General features: G+C 43.4%; 1 protein-coding gene across 1 annotated transcript; it reads left to right on the top strand.

Moving 5' to 3' along the window:
- Positions 1 to 1,007: 1,007 nt before the first annotated feature.
- On the top strand, positions 1,008 to 21,629 carry LOC117561993 (voltage-dependent calcium channel gamma-1 subunit-like). Its single transcript, XM_034239751.1, has 4 exons — positions 1,008 to 1,602; positions 14,515 to 14,589; positions 19,679 to 19,831; positions 19,921 to 21,629. Exons 1-4 carry the CDS (start codon positions 1,365 to 1,367, stop codon positions 20,151 to 20,153), a joined length of 699 nt encoding a protein of 232 aa, XP_034095642.1. The 5' UTR covers positions 1,008 to 1,364; the 3' UTR covers positions 20,154 to 21,629.
- The last annotated feature ends 75 nt before the right edge of the window (positions 21,630 to 21,704 follow it).

Raw genomic sequence — 21,704 nt, 5'->3', positions numbered from 1 at the left:
AAGAGAAGTAGACAAGGTAGGCAGGCAACTCAAAAAGATTAGCAACACATATATGTTTGTGGGAATCAATTATTTTTAAAGTATATTTCTTTAATGGCATTGGTTGCCAGGCTGTATACTTACATTATACTTGCAGAATTTAGTTCTTCACTTCATATCATGGAGTAACAGTGAACTCAAATAAATTCAATGTATTAAGTCCCACCACATGATTGTCTGTAACTTAAATTATATTTGTAGCCTCATTTGCAGGTCAATATTTTATTGGCACAACCGTAAATGTTTCCTTCTTTGACATTGTTGGCCTTTGTTGGCCTTTGAGATTGTTGTGACTTATCCACTTATATTCACGAGTACAATCACATAAACTATGTTTTGCTCTAAAACAGATCACTTTTAAACAGAAAGACAGCAGTCAGGAGGTGTTCTTACTCATTTCACCTTTAAAATGTTTTTGAGATGTTCACACAAGTGAGGAAAAACAGTGAATAAACAATGTACCTTGGTACTGTAGAGATGATATTGAACGCCTCAATAGAGGAACATTTTGTTTTTGGACAATAAGTCATAGTTTTAACAGAAATTACTAAAAATGTACCATCAGGGCAACTTTACTATTGCCTGACAGCTGGAGCCTTGCTGCTGCTCTCTATAAACACATCCACTTTCTCCTTGTAAATTGTTTACAAAGCCAAATCCACACCGAGGCGAAGCCGTAGCGAGGCACAGAGTGAATACACAGCCACTCTTGATAAGTGGCCACAAAAAAAGGGAAAGTATTTTCACATTCATTTTGAAAGTTGCCTGTTCATTTGGATAAGTTAAACTGTTTAGGTGGGTTCACTTATTATCACACATTTCACATCTCTACCCACTGGCACTGTAACCAGATAAGCAGAGAGTCTGACAACTTGACTCACCGGTCACATTTATAGCATCAAAACGCCCACCAACACATGCAGCACCCCAAAGCCCACTGCCTCCCATGGCCGACAGTTGATTTGGTCATCAACTTTCTTGATCTACCTTAACAGCTGTGAGTCTAAACTTGCAGCCCCACAGTTGTACTGCGACTCATAGTCAGTAGGAGAAGGGGACTTGAATCTAGGACAGAGCAGTCTGGCCCATTTCCCTTCGAACCAGAGGCAGAGATCTGCGACAGGGGGAGAGAAGACACTAGTCTTAGGCGGAGAGAGAAAAAGGAGAAGAGACTTTGTGGGAAGCTTGCTGCAGTCACTGAGGAAAGAAGCCCCTGGGACACAGACCAGTGTGTTCACATTGCAGAACAGTCATTTTTATAGATTTCTTTTGTATCTTATCAGGGGAAGAATATTCACTGAGCAGAAATCTCATCACCTGGAAACATGCAGAAGCGCACAAAGATAAAGATTGCCATTTTCGTGCTGATAGTGGGTATGGCTTGCATGTTCACTGCGGTGGTAACGGACCACTGGGCAGTGCTCAGCCCACGGGTGGAGAGAGTCAATGAGACCTGCGAGGCGGCCCACTTTGGCCTGTGGAAGCTGTGCAAGAAGTACATCTATATCAGCGAAGAGAACTTCGTACAGGGGCATGGCTGTGGACCCATCAGCCTGCCTGGAGGTAAGAGAAAACAACTGAGCAAAACCTTCCTGTAACTGGCATATAAAATGAAATTACTGTTGGAATATAATTTGTATGTGACTGTGAGGCGCTTCGGTGCAATCCGGCCCACCGCTCTGGGGTTTGGGCTTCTAAGAATAGAGGGCCTGATGCAAGATCACTCGCCATGTCATATGACATGCCATACAGTTCCTTGTGAAACAGAAACAATGTCCTATTTTGGGTTACATGCATGCAGTCTCCATAATGTAATCAACTTTTTTTTTAAACAGCTGGCAGGATTTGACATACATACTGACAGGATTTCATTAGATTATTCATGTTGTCAGTCATCAGTGGTGTAAAAGTACCCCAGTGTAATGCATGCATGAGTCTCTGAATTTATGTTATGAATATATATCATAAGGGGTCTTCTATTTGCCACTGGGCCTCAGTCAGCTGGGTGATGGCAGACTGACACTCCTTTGAACAAACTAGTCATTCAGGGTAAACAACAGGATGCTTTCACTATCAGTCTCTGTAAGTACTTAACCAGATCACAGTAGATATTTGGCATCTACAGAACATGAGCCATGGAGTCCCAGGAGGCTCTCACTGAGCAAACACCAAACACCACAACAGCTGAGTTTACTGGTTGGTGTCTGCTGTCTGTTTAAAGAGGTATTCGTCAGTTTAAAAAAAGCATTGACCATTGATGATCTATAACACATATAGGTGCCTGTATGCACTCTATAGAAGTTTCTCAGGGAATTCGCTGTCATTAATGGAAAGTAACTAAGAACATAATGTACTTAAATGCAATTTAGGGTACTTGGACGTAACTAAGATTTTATAGGCCCCATTTAGTGAATGCACAACACAGCAGGTCAGCTGAGTAAATATGTAAAATGTTTATTTCTGTGTAGCGCTAAATCCCATATAGTTTAACAAATACGAAGAATGACTTTTCCAACATATCATAAATATTGACTTTGCTGTTAAGTCAGTGTTTCTGGTCATTTATTATATCACTTTATTTCTAACTCCTCTTAATCTTCTCCACCAAACTTCTCCTAATTTGGAACACAATAATTAAATGGATTTAGTGGTATTGATACCTAAATTAATGTAAACAAACCTAATGTGGTCAGATGTTATGTATCCAAGTAAAAGACATTGTTGCTATGAATCTCTCAAATGAAACTTTCTATGAGACCAAATGTTCTTACAGCTGTTAGAATAAAATACAGACTGCATCTGAATAAAAAGGATGTTAACAGTGTTGAGCAGTTGCTGTCCAACAGTTACTTCCTTCTCAATAACATGGTGTTAGTCACTCTTCTGAGGAAACACTATCTAACTCTTGATTGTTATCTGACCCTGCATGTTGCTTTATGTAAATTCGCCTGGACTTCCCCACCAAATTTGTCCAACACACAAAGCTAAACGAATCTCCCAAAATATCTCCCAACTCATGGCGGCTCCTAAACCTTTGGGAATCCCAGACACTGTCTGAACTGCAGGGCCATTCTCGGAGCGGCTGAAATGTGAGGGTGGTACGTTGGTGCAGACACGGCAGGCATGTGCTGAATATGCTCAATCAGCTCTGCCCACAGGCACGCAGGGAATTCCTCAGGCTGTAAAGATATAACAAGTTTCATGAGCTTTTCATCTGCACATACACATGTACCGACAATGGTTATATATATACATTTTTGGAAGGTGAAATTATTATATTATATTATATTTGATGTATTGCAAAGACACTACTTGTTCCTGAGTAACGACTATTGGCTTTTAGGATTTCAACATTACATGTGATTGGTAATGGCCACCTTGTTAGTCTTTATTTAAAAAGTAAATAAATCCATCCATCTCCTGGGGTTTCTCCCGGCCCAATAGCTGTATTTGGACAGGAACATTATTGTTTATCACGTCCTCAGAGGTTGTGTCATTTTCTGATACAAAGCAGAACTTGAAAAGTATGTGAGGAGGTCCCTCTCGCTGTGAGACACTCATCTGGAAAATATGGACTGAGTTGTTGCTTAGTTCTACTGCTGACAAAATGCAGATGGTGAGATAACTAACATTATGCGTCAGCTCAAAGAAAGAAAGTCCCATGTGAGCCAAATTAACCTGAGGGCTAGTCAGAGTTGTATTTATTTTAATATTGTGATCCTTTTTAATACTGGTGTTCTGAACTGCTGTTGGCTGTAAAAAGGCAACACTAAAGATGTTACAAAGCACCTCCTGGCCAAGGCATACAGTACAAAGAAGAGCAATTATTTAATGTAATAAAAATGTCAGGGAACAGAAAGGGTGTGTTTTTTTAAATAAACGTGTGAAAACTGCTCAGCAAGCAGTTGTTTTGGTGATATATATAGACCACGTAAATACTCAGCTGTCTTGGGTGGAGGATGTGAGGGTCAAGTGTTCGCGCCAAGTGCAGCGGTCTTCTGAGTGACGGGGCCGCATGGAAGAGTCAGGCATAGCTCTGAGGCCCGCTGTCACACCAACCTGTTCCTTAGAGACCTTCCTGAAGCCTTATGACTCCGTTCAGCTCACACAGTCACTCAAATGACTTTACACTGTCGGGGGATGGGATGCATGGTCCAAAAAGCAAGTGGTACCACTGGTATTTTTGCTTTTACAGCCACTCAAATTACCTACCAACCCAGGGATGGTTCGTATAAGGCAGGGGTGCCCAACCTTTTTTGAACCGAGAGCTACTTTTAAAGTTGCCAGTCTGCCGAGATCTACCAGTCCAAATAGAGAGGCATTACTGGCAGCCTACTGCCAGGTAAATACACACTTCTACTTGTATAAAACTGACCATTGTACGATGAATACTTCATAAAATACTGCAGATCCTTTATCTTACCTCTTTCTAATCTACACACATACAAGTATTTAACTGAAGTTACACAACAGTGTTGTTGATACAGAGTTGGAGTTTATTCACACGTCACTACAGTGGGTAATGTTTTCAAGAATCATTGAACAGTGCTGCCACATATGACACAGGAAGAAAAGAAAATACTCTGAACCCTTTCTTTGCCATTATGTATACAAATAGTGTTGCTACAAAAGTATAAATGAGGCTTAAGACAACTCAGATCTGAAGCTACACAGGAATCTGCTGCCAAAGTGCAATAAAAAAGACAACATTAATAGAATCAAAGCCTTTTTTTGTTGCATTTTAGTAGAGTATAAAAAGAAATGCCTTTTAAAATAGGATGCAAGCAACACTAGTTTCTTAACCTGAATTGATAATAGACTATAATCAATTTAAACAGAACATATCTTAATGTTTGCATTCTTATACCATTTTGTACAATAATTATAATGAATAAGTTCAAACAAACTAAAACTTACAGCTGATTAATAACGGTATCTAACTTGAGTTTTTATTATATCAAAAACCTGTTGAAATGCTGCTGTTATTTTTACTGTCCCCCAAAAGCGCGTCAGCAGCCTCCAGGAAAGCTTCTTACACAACTTCGCCGTCTTTGAAAGACTTCATGTGTTTCGCAAGAACGTGACTGACACGATAAGATGCTCTGGTAGCAGCCTTGCTCTTGTTGTTGGGCCTGGTGAAAATGGACTGCTGTGCATTTATTTAGCTGTCCTTTCAGGCCCCTCCCCTTTTGGGAGCGTAGGGCAGAATCAGGAGGGAATGCCATCTCGTAGCTTTTGTGCACTGTTTTGAAATGCCGCTCCTAAATTACCATTCTTTGATAAAGCCACGCTCGCATTGCAGATGAGACAGATGGACTTTGAATTGGAATAGATACAAAAATAATCATCCTCCCTCTCGCAGTGACAATTATATATTTTTGGGCTTTTTTGCTTCTGCCATAATTGCGGTCTTGTGTGTGAGCGGACTGTCACTCCTGTTGACACGGTCGGACAACAACGTCAGCGAAATAGTACCCACTGCCCACCAGCCACGCCCCGACACATGGGGTCACGCGGCCAATCACAAAGCTTTGATGCGTTCAAGTGCATTATTCTGGCACAGGAAGATTATGTTACAGGACATTAACGATAAAACTATAGGTTACTTACGTAACCCCAGTTCTCAGAGTAACATGAAGTGAGATGTCTCACTATGGGATGCGCCTCATCGCGGAGCAAACAGAAGCATCAATCTCATTACGCCAATCCTGATTGGCTGGTGATCTTGACGTCAGCGTCAGGGAATTCACCCCCTATAAGTAGCTTGCGCCACGACGCATGCGTCATTCAAAATAAGCACCTCTTCTCGCTTCACCATAGCAAGGAGGGCCGTCTGGTGAGACATCTCACTTCATGTTACTCTGAGAACTGGGGTTACGTAAGTAACCTATAGTTCTCATTCATAACACTCCGTTCGATGTCTCACTATGGGAAATTGTAGCTCCCGTATTGTCAGACGAGCTTATCTCGAAAATCACCAAACCAACCAGAACTTAACAGGTAGAGGTCTGACTCAACCAGGTGCCCAGCACTGCTTGACTCACACTGGGAGCAGAACGTCCAACCTGTTAGGATGCAGACAAAAGTGAGCGGCGAGGACCATCTCGCCGCTGCACCAATGTCTTGGATGGGAGACATCCTCAGAGTCCAGGATGCAGCCAGACCCTGAGTCGAAAGAGCTCGCGGACCCGAGGGTGCCTGCGAACTCTGACTCGTATGAGCCCCAAAGCAATTGCTTCCACAAACCAGTGGGAGAGCCGTTGCTTAGTAACAGGCTTGCCCTTATAAGGGTTAGCCCAGGACACAAGGGATTGGTCATTATGACAAAGCACCCTTGATCTGTCCCTGTACGTGCGTAAAGCACGGGCTGGACATGGCAAATCCAGCCGCTGTTCCCCGGAGGAATACAGTGGCGGGGAGGATAAAGGCAGGGTCAGGCTTCAACCACACTCTGTTTGCCCTGGGGCGAACTGAGTGCATGAAGACTGTACAGATAGTGCATGAGTGCCACTGGCTCGCTTGGCAGCTGCCAGGGTCAGCTTCATGTCACACTGTATTCAGATTGTACCACTCACGGGCCAGGCCCATAGAGCCAAGCGCTCTGGGTGTGGGTGAAATATCGCCCCCCCCGCTTGGGACAGTATGTCCCTGCGTAGTGGGAGCTGCCCTGCCCGCACAGCAGCTGATATATCTCCGCTAGCCAGTACATAGCTGGCCAGTGCGGAGCTATCGGGATAAGTGTGTGGCGTTGTTCTCTCACTCTGGCCAGAGTTGGGGGTATCAGAGCCAGGGGTGGGAACGCGTACAGAAGGCCCGGGGGCCAATTGTGCGCGAGTGCATCCACGCCTAACGGTGCATTTAGATCGCGCATCGAAAAGAACAGCTGACACTGAGCGTTGTCTTTCGATGCGAACAGATCCACCGCGGCTCTGCCGTAACGCACCCACAGCTGGCTCACAATCCTTGGATGTAGAGTCCAGTCTGCATAAAGTGGTATACCTCTGGACAGTAGATCTGCCCCGAGGTTCATCACTCCCGGTACGTGCGTCGCTCTCAGAGAGAGGAGACGTCTACCGATATTGTGGTCGTATTGTCTGTCCTCACAAGGACGTGATGTCCCCTGAGGAAAGGCAGAAAGCGTTTTAGGATGAGAAACACCGCTAAAAGCTCCAGGTAATTTATGTGCACCCGCTGGAGGTCTCTGCTCCAGAGACCCCTCACCGGGCGACCTTCATAAATACCTCCCCAACCTGTCAGACATGCGTCCGTGGTGACCACTTTCCGTGAAAGGACAGCACCCATAGGCACACCTCGTACTAGAAAAGTCGGGTGCAGCCAGTGGCGCAGTGCCATTACGCATTTCACAGTAACCATCACTCTCCGCGCGCCATGGTTTAGTTTTAGGGCGGCTGCACCCAGCGCTGAAACTCCCTCATGTGTAAGCGTCCCGGTCGTACGGCCAGGATGGCTGACGCCATGAGCCCCAGCAATCGCAGGCATGATCTGAAGAAAACATGTTTGCGCAGCTGGAAAAGAGCGAGACAAGCTCTGAAAGCTTTCACTCTATCCGCTGACAAGCGAGCTGAAAAGGGCACCGAGTTCAGGCGTTAACCCAGGAAGAGTATAGTCTGCGCGGGGCACAACATGCTCTTCTCTGTGTTTATTATGAAACCCAGGTTGAGCAGGTGCTTTACGAGGACATTTGTCTGCGTAACAGCCTCCTGCTCCGACTGTGCGAGAAGCAGCCAGTCGTCCAGGTAGGTCGCCAGGCGAATACCCTGTTGTCTTAACGGGGCTATCGCGGCTTCCGTACATCGTACAAACACCCTTGGACTGAGAGACAGACCGAAGGGGAGTACTCTGTATTCATAACAGATCCCCTGAAATGCGAATCTCAGATATTTCCTGTGTGGGTAATATACTGGGATGTGAAAATACGCATCTTTCAGGTCGACTGATGTAAACCAGTCGTCTTGTCGCACGAGCCGCAGCAGAGATGTGTGAGTGAGCATTCTGAACTTATATCTTTTTAGATATTTGTTCAGAGCCCTCAAATCAAGTATTGGCCGAATTCCGTTCCCTCCCCGTTTGGGAACGAGGAAGTACTTGGAATAGAAGCCGCCCTGACTCTGCTCGGCGGGTACAATAGATATAGCCCTCTTTTCTAGGAGATAGAGAATCTCTCTCTCCAGAATATGGGCTGACTCTCCTCGGGCCTGCGAATGCAGAATGCCCGAGAAGCGAGGGGGGGTGACAGCAAATTGGAGTCTGTAGCTTCGTGTTACTGTCTTGAAAACCCAAGCAGATGATGTGAGCATCTTCCACTGCATGCTCCTTAGAGCCAGTGGAGATGTCACGTCTCTTCCCCTCTGAGTCTCTATTTGTTGTGTTATGGGGCCCTCTAGTGTCTGAACACAGTGGTGCCCCATTTCGACAATCCCCACCGGCACTGCGCATGCGCGTGGCGGTGGTGCCATTAAAGCCCCAGCCGGCACTGCGCATGCACGTGACGGTGGTGCCTTCACAGACCCGCCTGTAATCCGCCTTTCGAGAGATACCGTAGTTGCTCTCAGAAGGGGAACAGTTATCATTTTTTTTTAGCTGCGCCCTCGGCCTGAAGCCTGGATGCGTCAGCGGCAAATGTTTTATGACAGAAAAATCAACAAATGTGTGACATGTGTTTGTGCGGACTTGAGGATGGTGTTGAGGCATCTCTCGAGGCGGCGGGAACACATTTAGAGCTGGGGAACCGTGGACTTCCAGCTCTGTCACAGAGGGGAGAAGGAGGGGCTGTCACGCCGTTCGCTTCTTCTTCCTCGACTGCTGGCCGAAATTCTGGGTTGGCTGCGCCTGGGCTGCAGCCGGAACCGGAGATTTTCTAGGCCAGCTCGCCCTCGTCTCCAGCCTGGGCTGGGGACTCGGGGCGGGCTGCGACCTCTGCGTTTTCGGTGTTTTAAACCGAGCAGGGTTCGAGGCAGCTTGGGCGAAGGACTGCTGCTGCGAAGGACTGCTGCTGCGAAGGCAGCGGCTGGACCCTTCGAGGGAGGCAGAGGTGGAGTGCCTCGTCCTCCTTCTTTTTCGACTCACACCTCCTTTGCATGGAAGCAAGAGCGGAGCCGAAAATTCCCTCGGGAACGATGGGCATATCCAGCACATCCTCCTTTTCCCGGTCTGGGAGGTTGGTGAGGTTGAGCCATCTCGCTCTTTCCTGCACCACCATGATCCCCATTGCCTTGCCCGTGGCCTGGACGGCGCAGCGTTGGACACGAAGACAAATGTCCGTGACCGCTGCCATCTCGTCCAGAGTGGCTGCCCCCGGGTTACCCGACAGGTCCTCGCAGAGCTCCGCTTGGTAAGCGGTTAGCAGCGAGGACACATTCAGGGCCCTGGCGGACAACGCTGCGGCTTTGTAGGACCGTTCAGTCATTGTCGACTGAAATCGGTCCGACTTTGCCGGCAGCGTGGGGTTCCTGCTTGGTGACGGGCCCATCCTCGGTAGGAGGTGGGCTGCTACCAGCGGTTCCATGGGCGGTATGCGGAGCAGGCCGAGCTTCTCCATTCCGTCACAGTCTAGGGAGGAGGCACCCTGGATTGGGACCTTGTTGCTGAAGGGCCGGTCTCTCCACGAGACCGACACCTCATCCAACATCTCCGGGAAGACCGGAAGGAGTTGCCTCTTTGTCCGTGCTGCTTGGGGAAAATGTTTCCCTTCGTAGCGGGACCTGGAGGTCTCCTTGGCCATTTCAGGCCACGGGATGTCGAGTCTGGCCGCGGCACGTTTACACACGGCCTGCAGGTCCATGCTCAGACAGGGCGAAGCTGGTGTGAGCAGCCCTCGCTCCAGGCTTTGCAGCCTGAGCCGATGACATGAAGATGTCCTCTTCATGTTCATCCGACTCGGACAGGAGGCACACCGAGGCGTCCTCTTCGTCCTCATCGTAGTCCAGCTCGAGGACATCCTCCGCGAGTGAGACCATGGTGAGGTCTAACCGATAGCCCCAGCTCGGTAAAGCGTGGGGTCCCGTTCCCGCGTGTCTTGCCGTCACCGGGTCCCGGCCTGCCAGGGCGCGGGATTCCGGTTCTGCAGCCATCGCAGATAATGAGCCCCAGACCGACACGGAGAGGGGTTCACTCTCTGCGGCGGACGCCCCCGCGTCTTGACTGCCGGCCGGCAGGTCAGTGGACATGGGGGGGTCCTGCTCCGACAGGCTAGCTTGGCGTGCTAGCCGTCGGCGGAGGCTCTTCACGGTGAAGTGGACACAATGTCCGCACGAGCCGGGGTTGTCGATAGCGCCTCGGGCGTGTTCCAGCCCGAGGCAGGACGAGCAGACCTGGTGTGTGTCTGTGCCCGAGATCGAGCCACCGAGTCCCTGACTCCTCTGGTGTGAGGGAGAGAGGCGTCCATCTTGTTCGCCTTGTGGCGTGGAGAGGACCCGCTCTCAACAGGTAGGTTGGGAGAAAAAAAGGTGTTACCACCCTGTCCTTAATCCGGAGAAAAGGACGGTGTGGGTCTTTTATTCCCGAAGAATACTGACTGGTGTGACAGTATGCTCCTTTAATCCTTTCCTCCTCCGTGGGGAAGAGAAAAGAAAGAGCTTCCTCGCTACTGTGGTGTCGATAGTGAGGGAGCGAGCTAACGCTAGCTTGAAAAAATCAGACCTACCTTACTTTCCGGGGAAAGAGAGCGGCGAGGTCGATTTTAATACTAACTGGCGTTAGTATTACCGTCTTCCTGCGAAGCAGAAGGAGTAGCCGGCGAGCGCCCGTCGACCGAAATGGTTATTTGGGTTCAGTCTGTGGACCGTGAAGCTTGTCCGGCTACCATAGAGATGTGCTCTGAAGCGAGAAGAGGTGTTTGAATGACGCATGCGTCGTGGCGCAAGCTACTTATAGGGGGTGAATTCCCTGACGCTGACGTCAAGATCACCAGCCAATCAGGATTGGCGTAATGAGATTGATGCTTCTGTTTGCTCCGCGATGAGGCGCATCCCATAGTGAGACATCGAACGGAGTGTTATGAATGAGAACAGAATGTTGTTGTTCTATTTTTAGACACATCTCGCGATCGACTGGGAATCTCCTCGCGATCGACCGGTCGATCGCGATCGACTGGTTGGGCACCCCTGGTATAAGGGGATGGGAATTGCCAGTGAAGTCTTTAACACTTATATAGATAGATATATTTCCAAATGCTTCTGTGGGTTTATAGCTGCATCAAAGCTGCAGTTTACATAGTTGGAATGTGCTCAAATGCAAAGAGTCCAACAGGCTATTCATGAGAATATTTGTCATTGTTGAAATGATAATAAACATTTGCATAAAGCATATTTGTCCACTCATATGTTGATAAGAGTATTAAAAACTTGAAAAATATTCCTCTAAGGTACATTTAGAACAGATCAAAAATGTGCGATTAATTTGCGATTAATCGCGATTAACTATGGACAATCATGCGATTAATCACGATTAAATATTGTAATCGACTGACAGCCCTAGTTTTGAACTTAATCATTTTCAATCATAATATGACAATGAAGTTTGAAGTTTGAATAATTTTGAATAAAAATGTTCAGGCTAGGGAGAAAAATCAACACATTTTGCTCGCATATGAATGATACTTGTGTTGACACAACAACGTAATAAAAAATGTATTTCCACTTTGCTGGTAGACCTAAGTAGGAGGAGGATAGCGTGGCTAAACAAAAAGCCAAGCTCAGAGGTCTGGGCCAGTGTTCGTCCATAAACAAAATGATTAGACTATAAAAGCTATAAAAAGCGGGATTTGATGCAGAAGGGCTGTCAATCCAATGTCCTCTGCTGATCTGTGGAAAGATGACTGATATCCCCATCAGGAACAAGAGAGGCTTGACAGAGCTTGTCAGCAGAGCATAGCAGATCAAGGACCAGCAACAAGTGGTGCAGTTGTGTGTGTGTGTGTGTGTGTGTGTGTGTGTGTGTGTGTGTGTGTGTGTGTGTGTGTGTGTGTGTGTGTGTGTGTGTGTATTTTGGTATTTGCCTGTAGCGTCAATGCTTCTACATGAATACAGATTGATATATGACCACCAGCTTGTACACATATTTTTCATTGCGCTGTAAAGATTGGTACATAAAAGGTGTAATTAGGCAACACACATTCAGTCACATGTGGGGAAAAAAGCTGCTTTAGATAGATAATGAGCTCAAAGTTACCACTCCAAGGCTTTATAAATGCTGGTATTATACTTTGCTGCGCCTTAAAAATAAAAATAATACTCCACACCTGAGACTATGTTTCCTACCATTGATATAGTTGTCATAGCAAAGAAGAACGAGGGCTGGATTTGCATTCACCTAAAAACATGGATATTCACAGTTTTGGTTAATGAGTGAAGTTCAAAGATATTTTTCAGCCTCCCTTTTGAATGAAAGCTCAGATGTACAACTTGTTGACAAGCCTCCCCACACCATTTCTATCTATTTTCTACACTGGAGCTTGTTGCTAAGTAACACACTCAGTTGTTTCATGGCCAGTCCCTGTAGTCATTCATACAAATATATTTTTGCAAAAATAATGTTGGCACAGCGTCAATTTGTGTAATTTCAAAGGAGGTTTTTGTAAACATTGCATTGTTGACTTGGCTTGGAAAAATAGGATTCAGAAATATTTGTTGTGCCTATTAAAACCAATTACACTGTGCTATTACCTGACATCCCCTTTAGCTTATTTTCATGGTTTAGAGAGGAAAAGGAATACCATACCAGCACGGGTCATCAAGCTCTTACCGCTATCCGATATCATACAGAACTACATATTTCCACATGAAAGCATTTCACTCATGTCCCATGGTGAGGCTGTATGTAGAAGGGGATTAAACCCAGGCATTGGGGGCATGAGACTTCATAGCAAAACCAAGATCAGTGATGTGCACTTTGTGGTGTGAAATAAATGACCGATCTGACATTACATATATGTATTCACACTGTATGCTCTCACTCTCTTTCCACATATGATAATCCAAACCCATGTTATTGTTTTATTGCCAAGACATAATTACGCTTTCAGAAACATGTTGTTTAAAGTAAGGCCTCAGATTTTAAGTGTGAGCAACTACTTGTAATAATATATATATACATGTGTATACCTTATCAAGAATTATGCCAGATGATATGAATTAATTATGAATGAGATTTAAAAGGAGGAGTATTGACACAACTAAACCAGCCTGGGATCACATAAAGCGGCCTGCCTTGAGTTGTGAAAATCTTGAGTTGTGAAAATCCCTTTTAATTTCAATGAAATAATTCATTGAAATGTCTGCTGTAACCATATTTACTCTGAAAGTCAAACCACAAATTGCACGCCAGGGTCTGCATTGCATCACACAACCATTACAGTGGTAATACTATCCTGGTGGTGTGAACCTGTGAGACCCTTTTTAGAAAAACAATGTAAGATAGATCTGAGTCAGTGAGAAGTGTTTAAAGTATCATATTGATATGATATTTATGGTGAAAATGTATGTGGGGTAAAGCTTGAAAATAACATATCTATCTATCTATCCATCTATGCATCTATCTATCTATCTATCTATCTATCTATCTATGCATCTATCTATCTATCCACCTATCTATCTATCCATCGATCCATCTATCTATCTATCTATCTATCTATCTATGCATCTATCTATCTATCCACCTATCTATCTATCTATCTATCTATCTATCCATCTATCCATCTATCTATCTATGCATCTATCTATCTATCCACCTATCTATCTATCTATCTATCTATCCATCTATCCATCTATCCATCTATCCATCTATCTATCTATGCATCTATCTATCTATCCACCTATCTATCTATCTATCTATCCACCTATCTATCTATCCATAGATCCATCTATCTATCTATCTATCTATCTATCTATGCATCTATCTATCTATCCACCTATCTATCTATCTATCCATCTATCCATCTATCCATCTATCCATCTATCCATCTATCTATCTATCTATCTATCTATCTATCCACCTATCTATCTGTCTATCCATCTATCCACCTATCTATCTATCTACTTAGACTTAGACGTACTTTATTGTCATTTCAACAAGATACAGCGTGTACTATTAAAACAAAATTTCGTTGTACTGGCTTACAGGAACAGGACAATATAAAAACTTGCTAAAATTGTACATATAAATAAATAATAGTAACGTGGTGCTGATAAAATTAAAGATAAAGTGTGTGTTTAAAATATAAAGACTTACTATACATATAAATAAAATAGACATAATATATAGAAAATATGTGCGCTTTACACACGCTTTTACTGTATCTATCTAGCAAAGAAAGGAGACATGGCAATTTCAACTTTATATGGTGACAATATGTTAATGGTGTGTTAACTGCTTGTTGTGCTGTCCCCTAGTGGCCAAAAAAATGAACTAATGTAATTTTAACTTTGAACTAAATCCAATTGTTTTATCTTTTCACAGTGGAAAACTGCACATACTTCAGACACTTCACTCCCGGGCAGGATGCTGAGATATTTGACTATAAAACACAAAAAGGTAGGTTCCTGTTAAGGGTTACCATATTGTGGCTATTTTCAACCCATCCTGTCTACACATGAAAAGAGGAGATATTCATTTTTGAAACTATGTTCCTTGCAACACTAGGACATCCTAGTCTGTGTGAAGTTAAACATCAAACTGACTGCATCACATATTCCCTACTGACCTTACCTGCTGCTGCTCTGCTTTCTGTGGGTTCAGATCTTCATTCATGTTACACTTCTGACTGCATAACAGTCATAGGTTTCACAGCTGGACTGGCTGTCAATGACAAAACGTCATATATTACATTGCATTGCATTCATATACATGAAGAAGTCCTTTGTTAAAGGCAATATACTTTTTCTCTATCAAACTGGCCAAAAGTCAAGGCTATAAATAGCAAAACAGAGCCCATATGTGTTGGCACCAGGGGCGGATCTAGACAAATATTCATGGGGTGGCAGGAGATGTTGAGGGGTGGCATCCCCTGGCAGAAGTATATGCTGATTTAATCGCAGTCATATCAATCAATGTTAACTTGGAAAGCCACAATATTAATATTTTAACTCAATAACATTAGGTGACATTATTGTGGCACATCAGTAAAGCCTTACATATACATATATAAGGTGGCAGACATAATTTAATGAATTTTAACTGAATGAGTTTGTCTCACTCTTAGACCAGCAGGGGTACCAAATCTATGCAGACTGCTGCAATAAGTACATTAATTAACTGTCTCATCGATGTTTGTCTGAATGAATATGATAATATTAACAATAATATTATTCATCAGCTGTCAATCACTGTTATGATTCACATATTCATTTATTATTGAATAAACTATATTTTTTGGAGGAGTTAATGATGAATGTTCCTCAATTTATTTATTTTATGTTTTGTGAGCTGAGCTGAGTGATTTTATATTTTATGTATCTCTCTGTACAGCACTTTGGTCTGGAGGTTTTAAAGTGCTATATAAATAAAGTTGGATTGGATTGGAAGATGCTTGTTCACCCTCCTTCAAATTTGAAGTAGTTATACTATCATATATCAAAATTCAAAAGATTCAAAGGAACAGTTCAGCGCCCCACGACTTTATTGCAAACAGTTACAACCTTGACTTTACATCAGAAAAAACAAACATTAAAGAAGTGACTAACTGCATCAATTAGGGTAAACAAAAAAACGTGTATTCAGCTAAAACATATACATCGCTGCAGTTATTATCCAGTGGAAAGTCAATCAAAGTGGTTAATTTGATTTAACTGGGCAGTGTAGTTTTACACACCGTCTTATTTGACTTTCTCAGGCTGACCCCACAAAGTATATAAAAAATATATATATACACACATACAAGGTCATCATCTTAACAGTTTGTTATGCTCATCTGTGAGCAGAGCATCAAGTTGGCATGCCTCTAATGGCGCATTTCCACTGCAACGGGGTAGCCCCGTTTAAGCGTCCCTAAGCGTCCTCGCTCAGGCCTCGGGCTGCCTCGCTGGCCGTCCGAGGCCGTGGCGCATTTCCATTACAGTTTAGGACCTGGGGTAGCAACGCAGTGTAGGCGGGGGCGATCGGCTTTGTTTTTGTTCACATTTCGAGTTGTTCCGTCGAGCTCCCGCTGGATTGTATCATCCCCAATGAGATGTAGGAACGTCGTCACCTCCTCGGTCGACCACGGTGTGCTTTTCTTATTAGACGTAGCCATTTTTGTAACTCATCCGTTTACAAAATGCTGTTTATAAAAATGCTGCAAGCTTGCTTCTAAATATATATACGACGCTAGGGATGAACTCGCGCGCGATCTTGTGACGATTCTCTCTGACCAATCAGCAGTCGAGACAGTTGACGTCCCTAGTTCAGCCCTGGCCCTGGTCTGATAGAACCACGATTTTATGGGGCCGGAAAAAGAGGGAAAAAGTACCCGCTAGCCGGTACTAGGCTATATGGAAAGGCCACCAAAAACTGGCCTGGCCGCTTGAGGACGGTTAAGGATGCTTAAACGGGGCTACCCGCTGCAGTGGAAATGCGCCATAACAGGCTGAATGCGGCGATTACCATTTTGTTCAGCAACACGCCTCACAAACTGATTAGATCCAAAGCTTTAGTGCGTCTCTTCTCTGTCATTGTAGACCGCAAATACCTCATTCCTTCCGTCTACTTGGGTCCGAATGCTTCTCGTTCAAATGAAATCGCCGCCAATCATATTTCCACGCTCGCGCCGTAGCCGGGGGAGGGGTTACAAGCGGTTACAAGGCTATCTTGTGCTGCATTCACTTGCACTCGGACATTAGAGATTTTCTCTCATAAATGTCCGATGAGCCACAACTTTTCTTTCAAAACAAAGCGGGGGAGTTAATTCTAAACTGTTGAGTAAAACGTTTTACACAAACTATGGAGAAATGTCACCAACATTTAAAAAAATATTATTATAAATGAATTGCCTACATTTAGGGTGGCAAGGCATTTTTCTGAGGTGGCAGCTGCCACCCTGTGCCATCCCGTAGAACCGCCACTGTTTGTGTAGCATCTCGTGTATTTTTCTTCTGGTGAACTCCCTGTGGTGGATAACAATCTAACTGTATGGCTGTGCCTGTGGTGATGTACATATACTATGTTCATTCAACCTTATACACCATTATGGTACAGCCAAATGGCTCAGTCAAGAGTGAATAACTCTACAGGGAACTTAGGTCAGTGCTGCAATCATTCCAGCAAACTTGCGGTGTGTCTCTCAAGGGCTAGGCCATCAGCGCGCGCATGTGTGTGTGTGTGTGTGTGTGTGTGTGTGTGTGTGTGTGTGTGTGTGTGCCTAGCATTACTATACTTGTGGGGACCTAAATCTGTTTACACAGTCACGTGTGGGGACTCGCCTCTCTTATGGGGGCAAATTGGAGGTCCCCATGAGGGGAATCATTAATTTTAGGGTGAAGACTTGGTTAGGTTTAGGATTAGGGTAAGGGTAAGGTTAAGGGTAAGGGTTAGGCATGTGTTGGTTATGGTTAAGGTTAGGATAAGTCTCTAGGAAATGCATGTAATGTCCCCTGAAGTGATGTATACATGGTGTGTGTGTGTGTGTGTGTGTGTGTGTGTGTGTGTGTGTGTGTGTGTGTGTGTGTGTGTGTGTGTGTGTGTGTGTGTGTGTGTGTGTGTTTTAGATGACGAGTAAGGGGTTGGCTATATATATTCTCGCATTAGCATCTCTGAGTTTAGGGTAGGGAGGTGCGTATAACTATATGCATAAGACTATTTGCATTAACACCCAAATAATTGAGTGTGACAGTGCTCCACATGTTCTTGCCCCCCTAATGCACATTACATGTGAGAGCTGTCATATAACATACGTTGGCTGGGCCTCAATACAATCAGAGATGTAACAGGGTCACTGGAGAAAGGACGGAAGGAATGGAAAATGGAAGGAATAGAAGATGGAACAAACACACACACAGCTCTGATTTGTTGAATGTACTGTACAGTGCATGTCCCTGAGGCACATTGTGAGTGTTTCAAAAAGCATTAATATAGGAATTGTATTTATTCCTAACAAAAACTTCAATGTGAGAGACATTTTTCGAATGAAGAAATATCAAATGCAATGCAGTGCAACACAAAAGAGATGTTGGTATGGATCTGGGCATTAAGAGGTTCTTCAAATGTTTTATAAACTTAAGTTAAGAAGTTAAAATGTCTAAACAAACTGTATTGTTCCGTCGCATGTTGGAAAACTGTCTTCTCTCTGAGAGCAGACAAAACATGCGCTAATTGCAATTGCTAATTGCAGCACGGCGCATTTGTCTTAATCACTAGCTAACACTGTTAGCAAAGACTGACATTTATTGAATGAGTTCTGTTTGGGATGCCAGCTGAATGATGTTCACTTTGTTGTTATTAGGTTGCCCAATCATCAGCCACAGACACTGTAGCCCTTAAAGCACATTACATTAGCTAACTTAGCAAAGCAGTGTTAGCTTACGCTGCTTGTAAGTAAGGCGCCTACTAGGCAGCAGCGAACTGCACAGGCTCTTCCTCGAACTCCAAGACAAAGTTTACAAAAAGTTACTTAAAAAATAAAGGTTAAAGTACAAAATTGTATAACTCTCATGTCAACTTGCATTGAAATGGGAGCATATTGTAGATGCTAATGCTGTACTGCAAAATAGTACTTCCAGTAGAATAGGCTACATGAGTTAATACAACCACTGGTATTTTTTGATTTTTACATTGCTCTTGGTGTAGAGAAACTTTGGGATTTCCGACTGGCTGACAAGCTCGACAGACAAGCAGTATCTCAGATAACGTAGCGTGTAAGGTGCGGCCCATGCTCCCCTGCCAGTAGAAGATGAAGGCTCTCGCACCCAAAGGAGCGCCTGTCCCCTGGGCCTGGTTCACAGGCGGCAGATCAAAGACCTCACATCTGATTGGGAAAACAAGCCAGATGCAGTTCTTATTACACAAACGCCTGATATCTGTAAACAAATTACATTCATAAAGTATATTTGAATGTTGCTTGTAAAGATGAATGCCTTTAAAGCAAGTTTGGTGGAATACGATATGTTTGTTGCAGTCAAAATATCTGTTCAAAAGCCAAAAAATAACATTGCATTCTACTTACAAGTAATGAAGCCAAAATCTTATGTGTCTTTTCAGTTATACTGTTGAACTGGGTGCCTTTCCCTTCATAACCATGAATGTGGGAACAGAAATGTAATTAGAATGTAGAAAAGCTCTCTAAAGCAGCAATTGGCAATATCCCACGGGAAATAGTAATGAATAAATGCATATGTAAAAAGTAAACACTTGTGGAGAATGAGGGATGAACCATGCATTTGTTGATGATCAGACACATATAGTATAGCCTTATTCTGTAATCCTAACCTGATACTAATGAAGAATAAGAACATCAAAAAACACACAAATGGAAAATTGTTCCACAAAACACCGCTTTGAAAAGTACATGTGGTGTTTTTGGTTTCATACAATTAAAAAAAAAAACAATACATTTCTAATGTGGCCATTTGAAATAACATAATTATTGGGGTCTTTTGATTGAAAAAAGAAATGTCTTAAAAACACCACGTTTACATTCTTTATTTCTTTCCAGAATACAACATCTCGGCTGCAGCCATCTCCATCTTCAGTCTAGCCTTCATGATCTTTGGCTCTCTGTGTCTGATGGGATCATGTACCGGCAAAGGCAAAGGCAAAGGAAGAGACTACCTCCTTAAACCTGCTGGCATGTTTTATGCATTTGCAGGTGGGCTCAGTAAAACAACATCACTTCAATTTATCTTGCAGCATTTTTGAGAGCTACTAACTAATTGTACACATTTCCTTCATTACCAGGTCTCTGTTGCTTCATCTCACTGGAGGTGATGCGTCAATCAGTTAAACGCATGATTGAGAGCGAGGAAACAATCTGGATTGAATACTACTACTCCTGGTCATTCGCGTGTGCCTGTACTGGATTTGTCCTCCTCTTTCTCACTGGCTTTGCCCTGCTGCTTCTCTCCATGCCGCAGATGCCTAGGAATCCATGGGAGACTTGCATGGACGCCGAGCAGGACCAAGTGGAGTGATGACGGACAGATGATTACAGGATTTGAGGAGAGTGACTGTGTCTATTGTTTTGAATACATATTCAAGGATAGGTTCAATTCAAGAACAGGCCATAAAATGGTAACGTCATGATGACAGAAACTGGTTTGGGGAGTGGATGGACCATAGCAATGAAGGGACATTTACCTCACTACAATTATAAAGCAACTTGAATATGGGGCGTTTTCGGAGTTATGAATGTCCGCCTTGTCATGCATGTCCAACTAGAGCGTAAAATATAGCAATCCACTTTGGTGGGGTTCATGTTGGTGATCACAACTTAAATCTGACATGAAGCCTCATAACCACCATACTTCTCAAAAAGAGCCAACCTGGTCTAAACAGCACTTTTGCCTTTTACTGCTTGTATATTTAAACAATATCTTGAAAAGGCAAACAATTATTTATCAAGTCAGTTTTGGAAGATGGTTTTAACATCATTATGCCCTGACTTAGTTAAAAAGTCGTAAATATAATTAGATTCTTTGACATTTTAAGAATATAGTTCATACAGTTAAGACCAGACATCTACATGTGTGATATGATGTGTGTGATAGTGCACTTTGTATGATATTTTGTAGATGTCTAATGTTCATCTGTTGATTTTTCAATGGGATCGCTCAAGGAATCAATTACTTACTAGAAGTATCAACAAAATGTGTTTCTAATTTCTAAGATTTGAAAATTAAAGAAAGTCCCATTAAAATAAGAACTTTGTGAATAAACGACTGATTTCAGGCGAGGCAGATGCACAGAGCAGGTTTGTGTGTGTGTGGTAGGCTGAATGCTAAACACCCACACACTCCGTGTTGGACAAGCTTCAGCTCTAGCAGGTGCACATACAATGCCTTTTACTTTTTTGTTGACAGCTTACAAACCAAACCGATACAAAAAATGCTCTGTTCTGTACATGCGTCATCATGACCCAATTGAAACACATTGGTATTTGCATCGGTTCAACTACATTTTCTCCGTGTGAAAGAAGTGTATGGAGATCAGAACATCTGACACAGGCTCATGCTCTGTATTTGTGTGTCAGTTTTGTTTCAGAATGGATTTTCACTAGCCAGTCAATTCAAAACACAAATGTACATACGTTTTTACAAAGCAAGCAAACATTTGTTTTCATCGACATTACCTACTGTACAACATCGTTTATTTATGTGAAAAGCCTGCAGCTATTGGTAAGAGCAACCGTCAATGCCATCATAGGTTTGTTTAGTGCAAGTCTATTTAATTAGTTGTATTTATTTTTGACTGAGTTGTAAGATTCATTTCACAGAATGGAAAAGTGAAATAAATAACAAAAAAATAGAATACCTATTGTAATGGTAATTGTTGAATTTCATTTCTATGTTTTTTCTGAATATTGAATGTTTTTGAATGCAGCATATTCTGTGTGTTTCTTATGGGCTATTTCTTTGTAACCAAAAATAAATCTTAATTAGCTTTGGAAACTTTTTTTCTGAAATGTTTCTTCTTTGCTTTCATGTACCAAACAATGGGGTGAGATTGTTGATGCCAAGTGTGTT

Source organism: Gymnodraco acuticeps, unplaced genomic scaffold (genome assembly GCF_902827175.1).
Source record: "Gymnodraco acuticeps unplaced genomic scaffold, fGymAcu1.1, whole genome shotgun sequence".
Taxonomy (NCBI): Eukaryota; Metazoa; Chordata; class Actinopteri; order Perciformes; family Bathydraconidae; genus Gymnodraco; species Gymnodraco acuticeps.
This window is presented reverse-complemented; position numbering and strand designations above follow the sequence as displayed.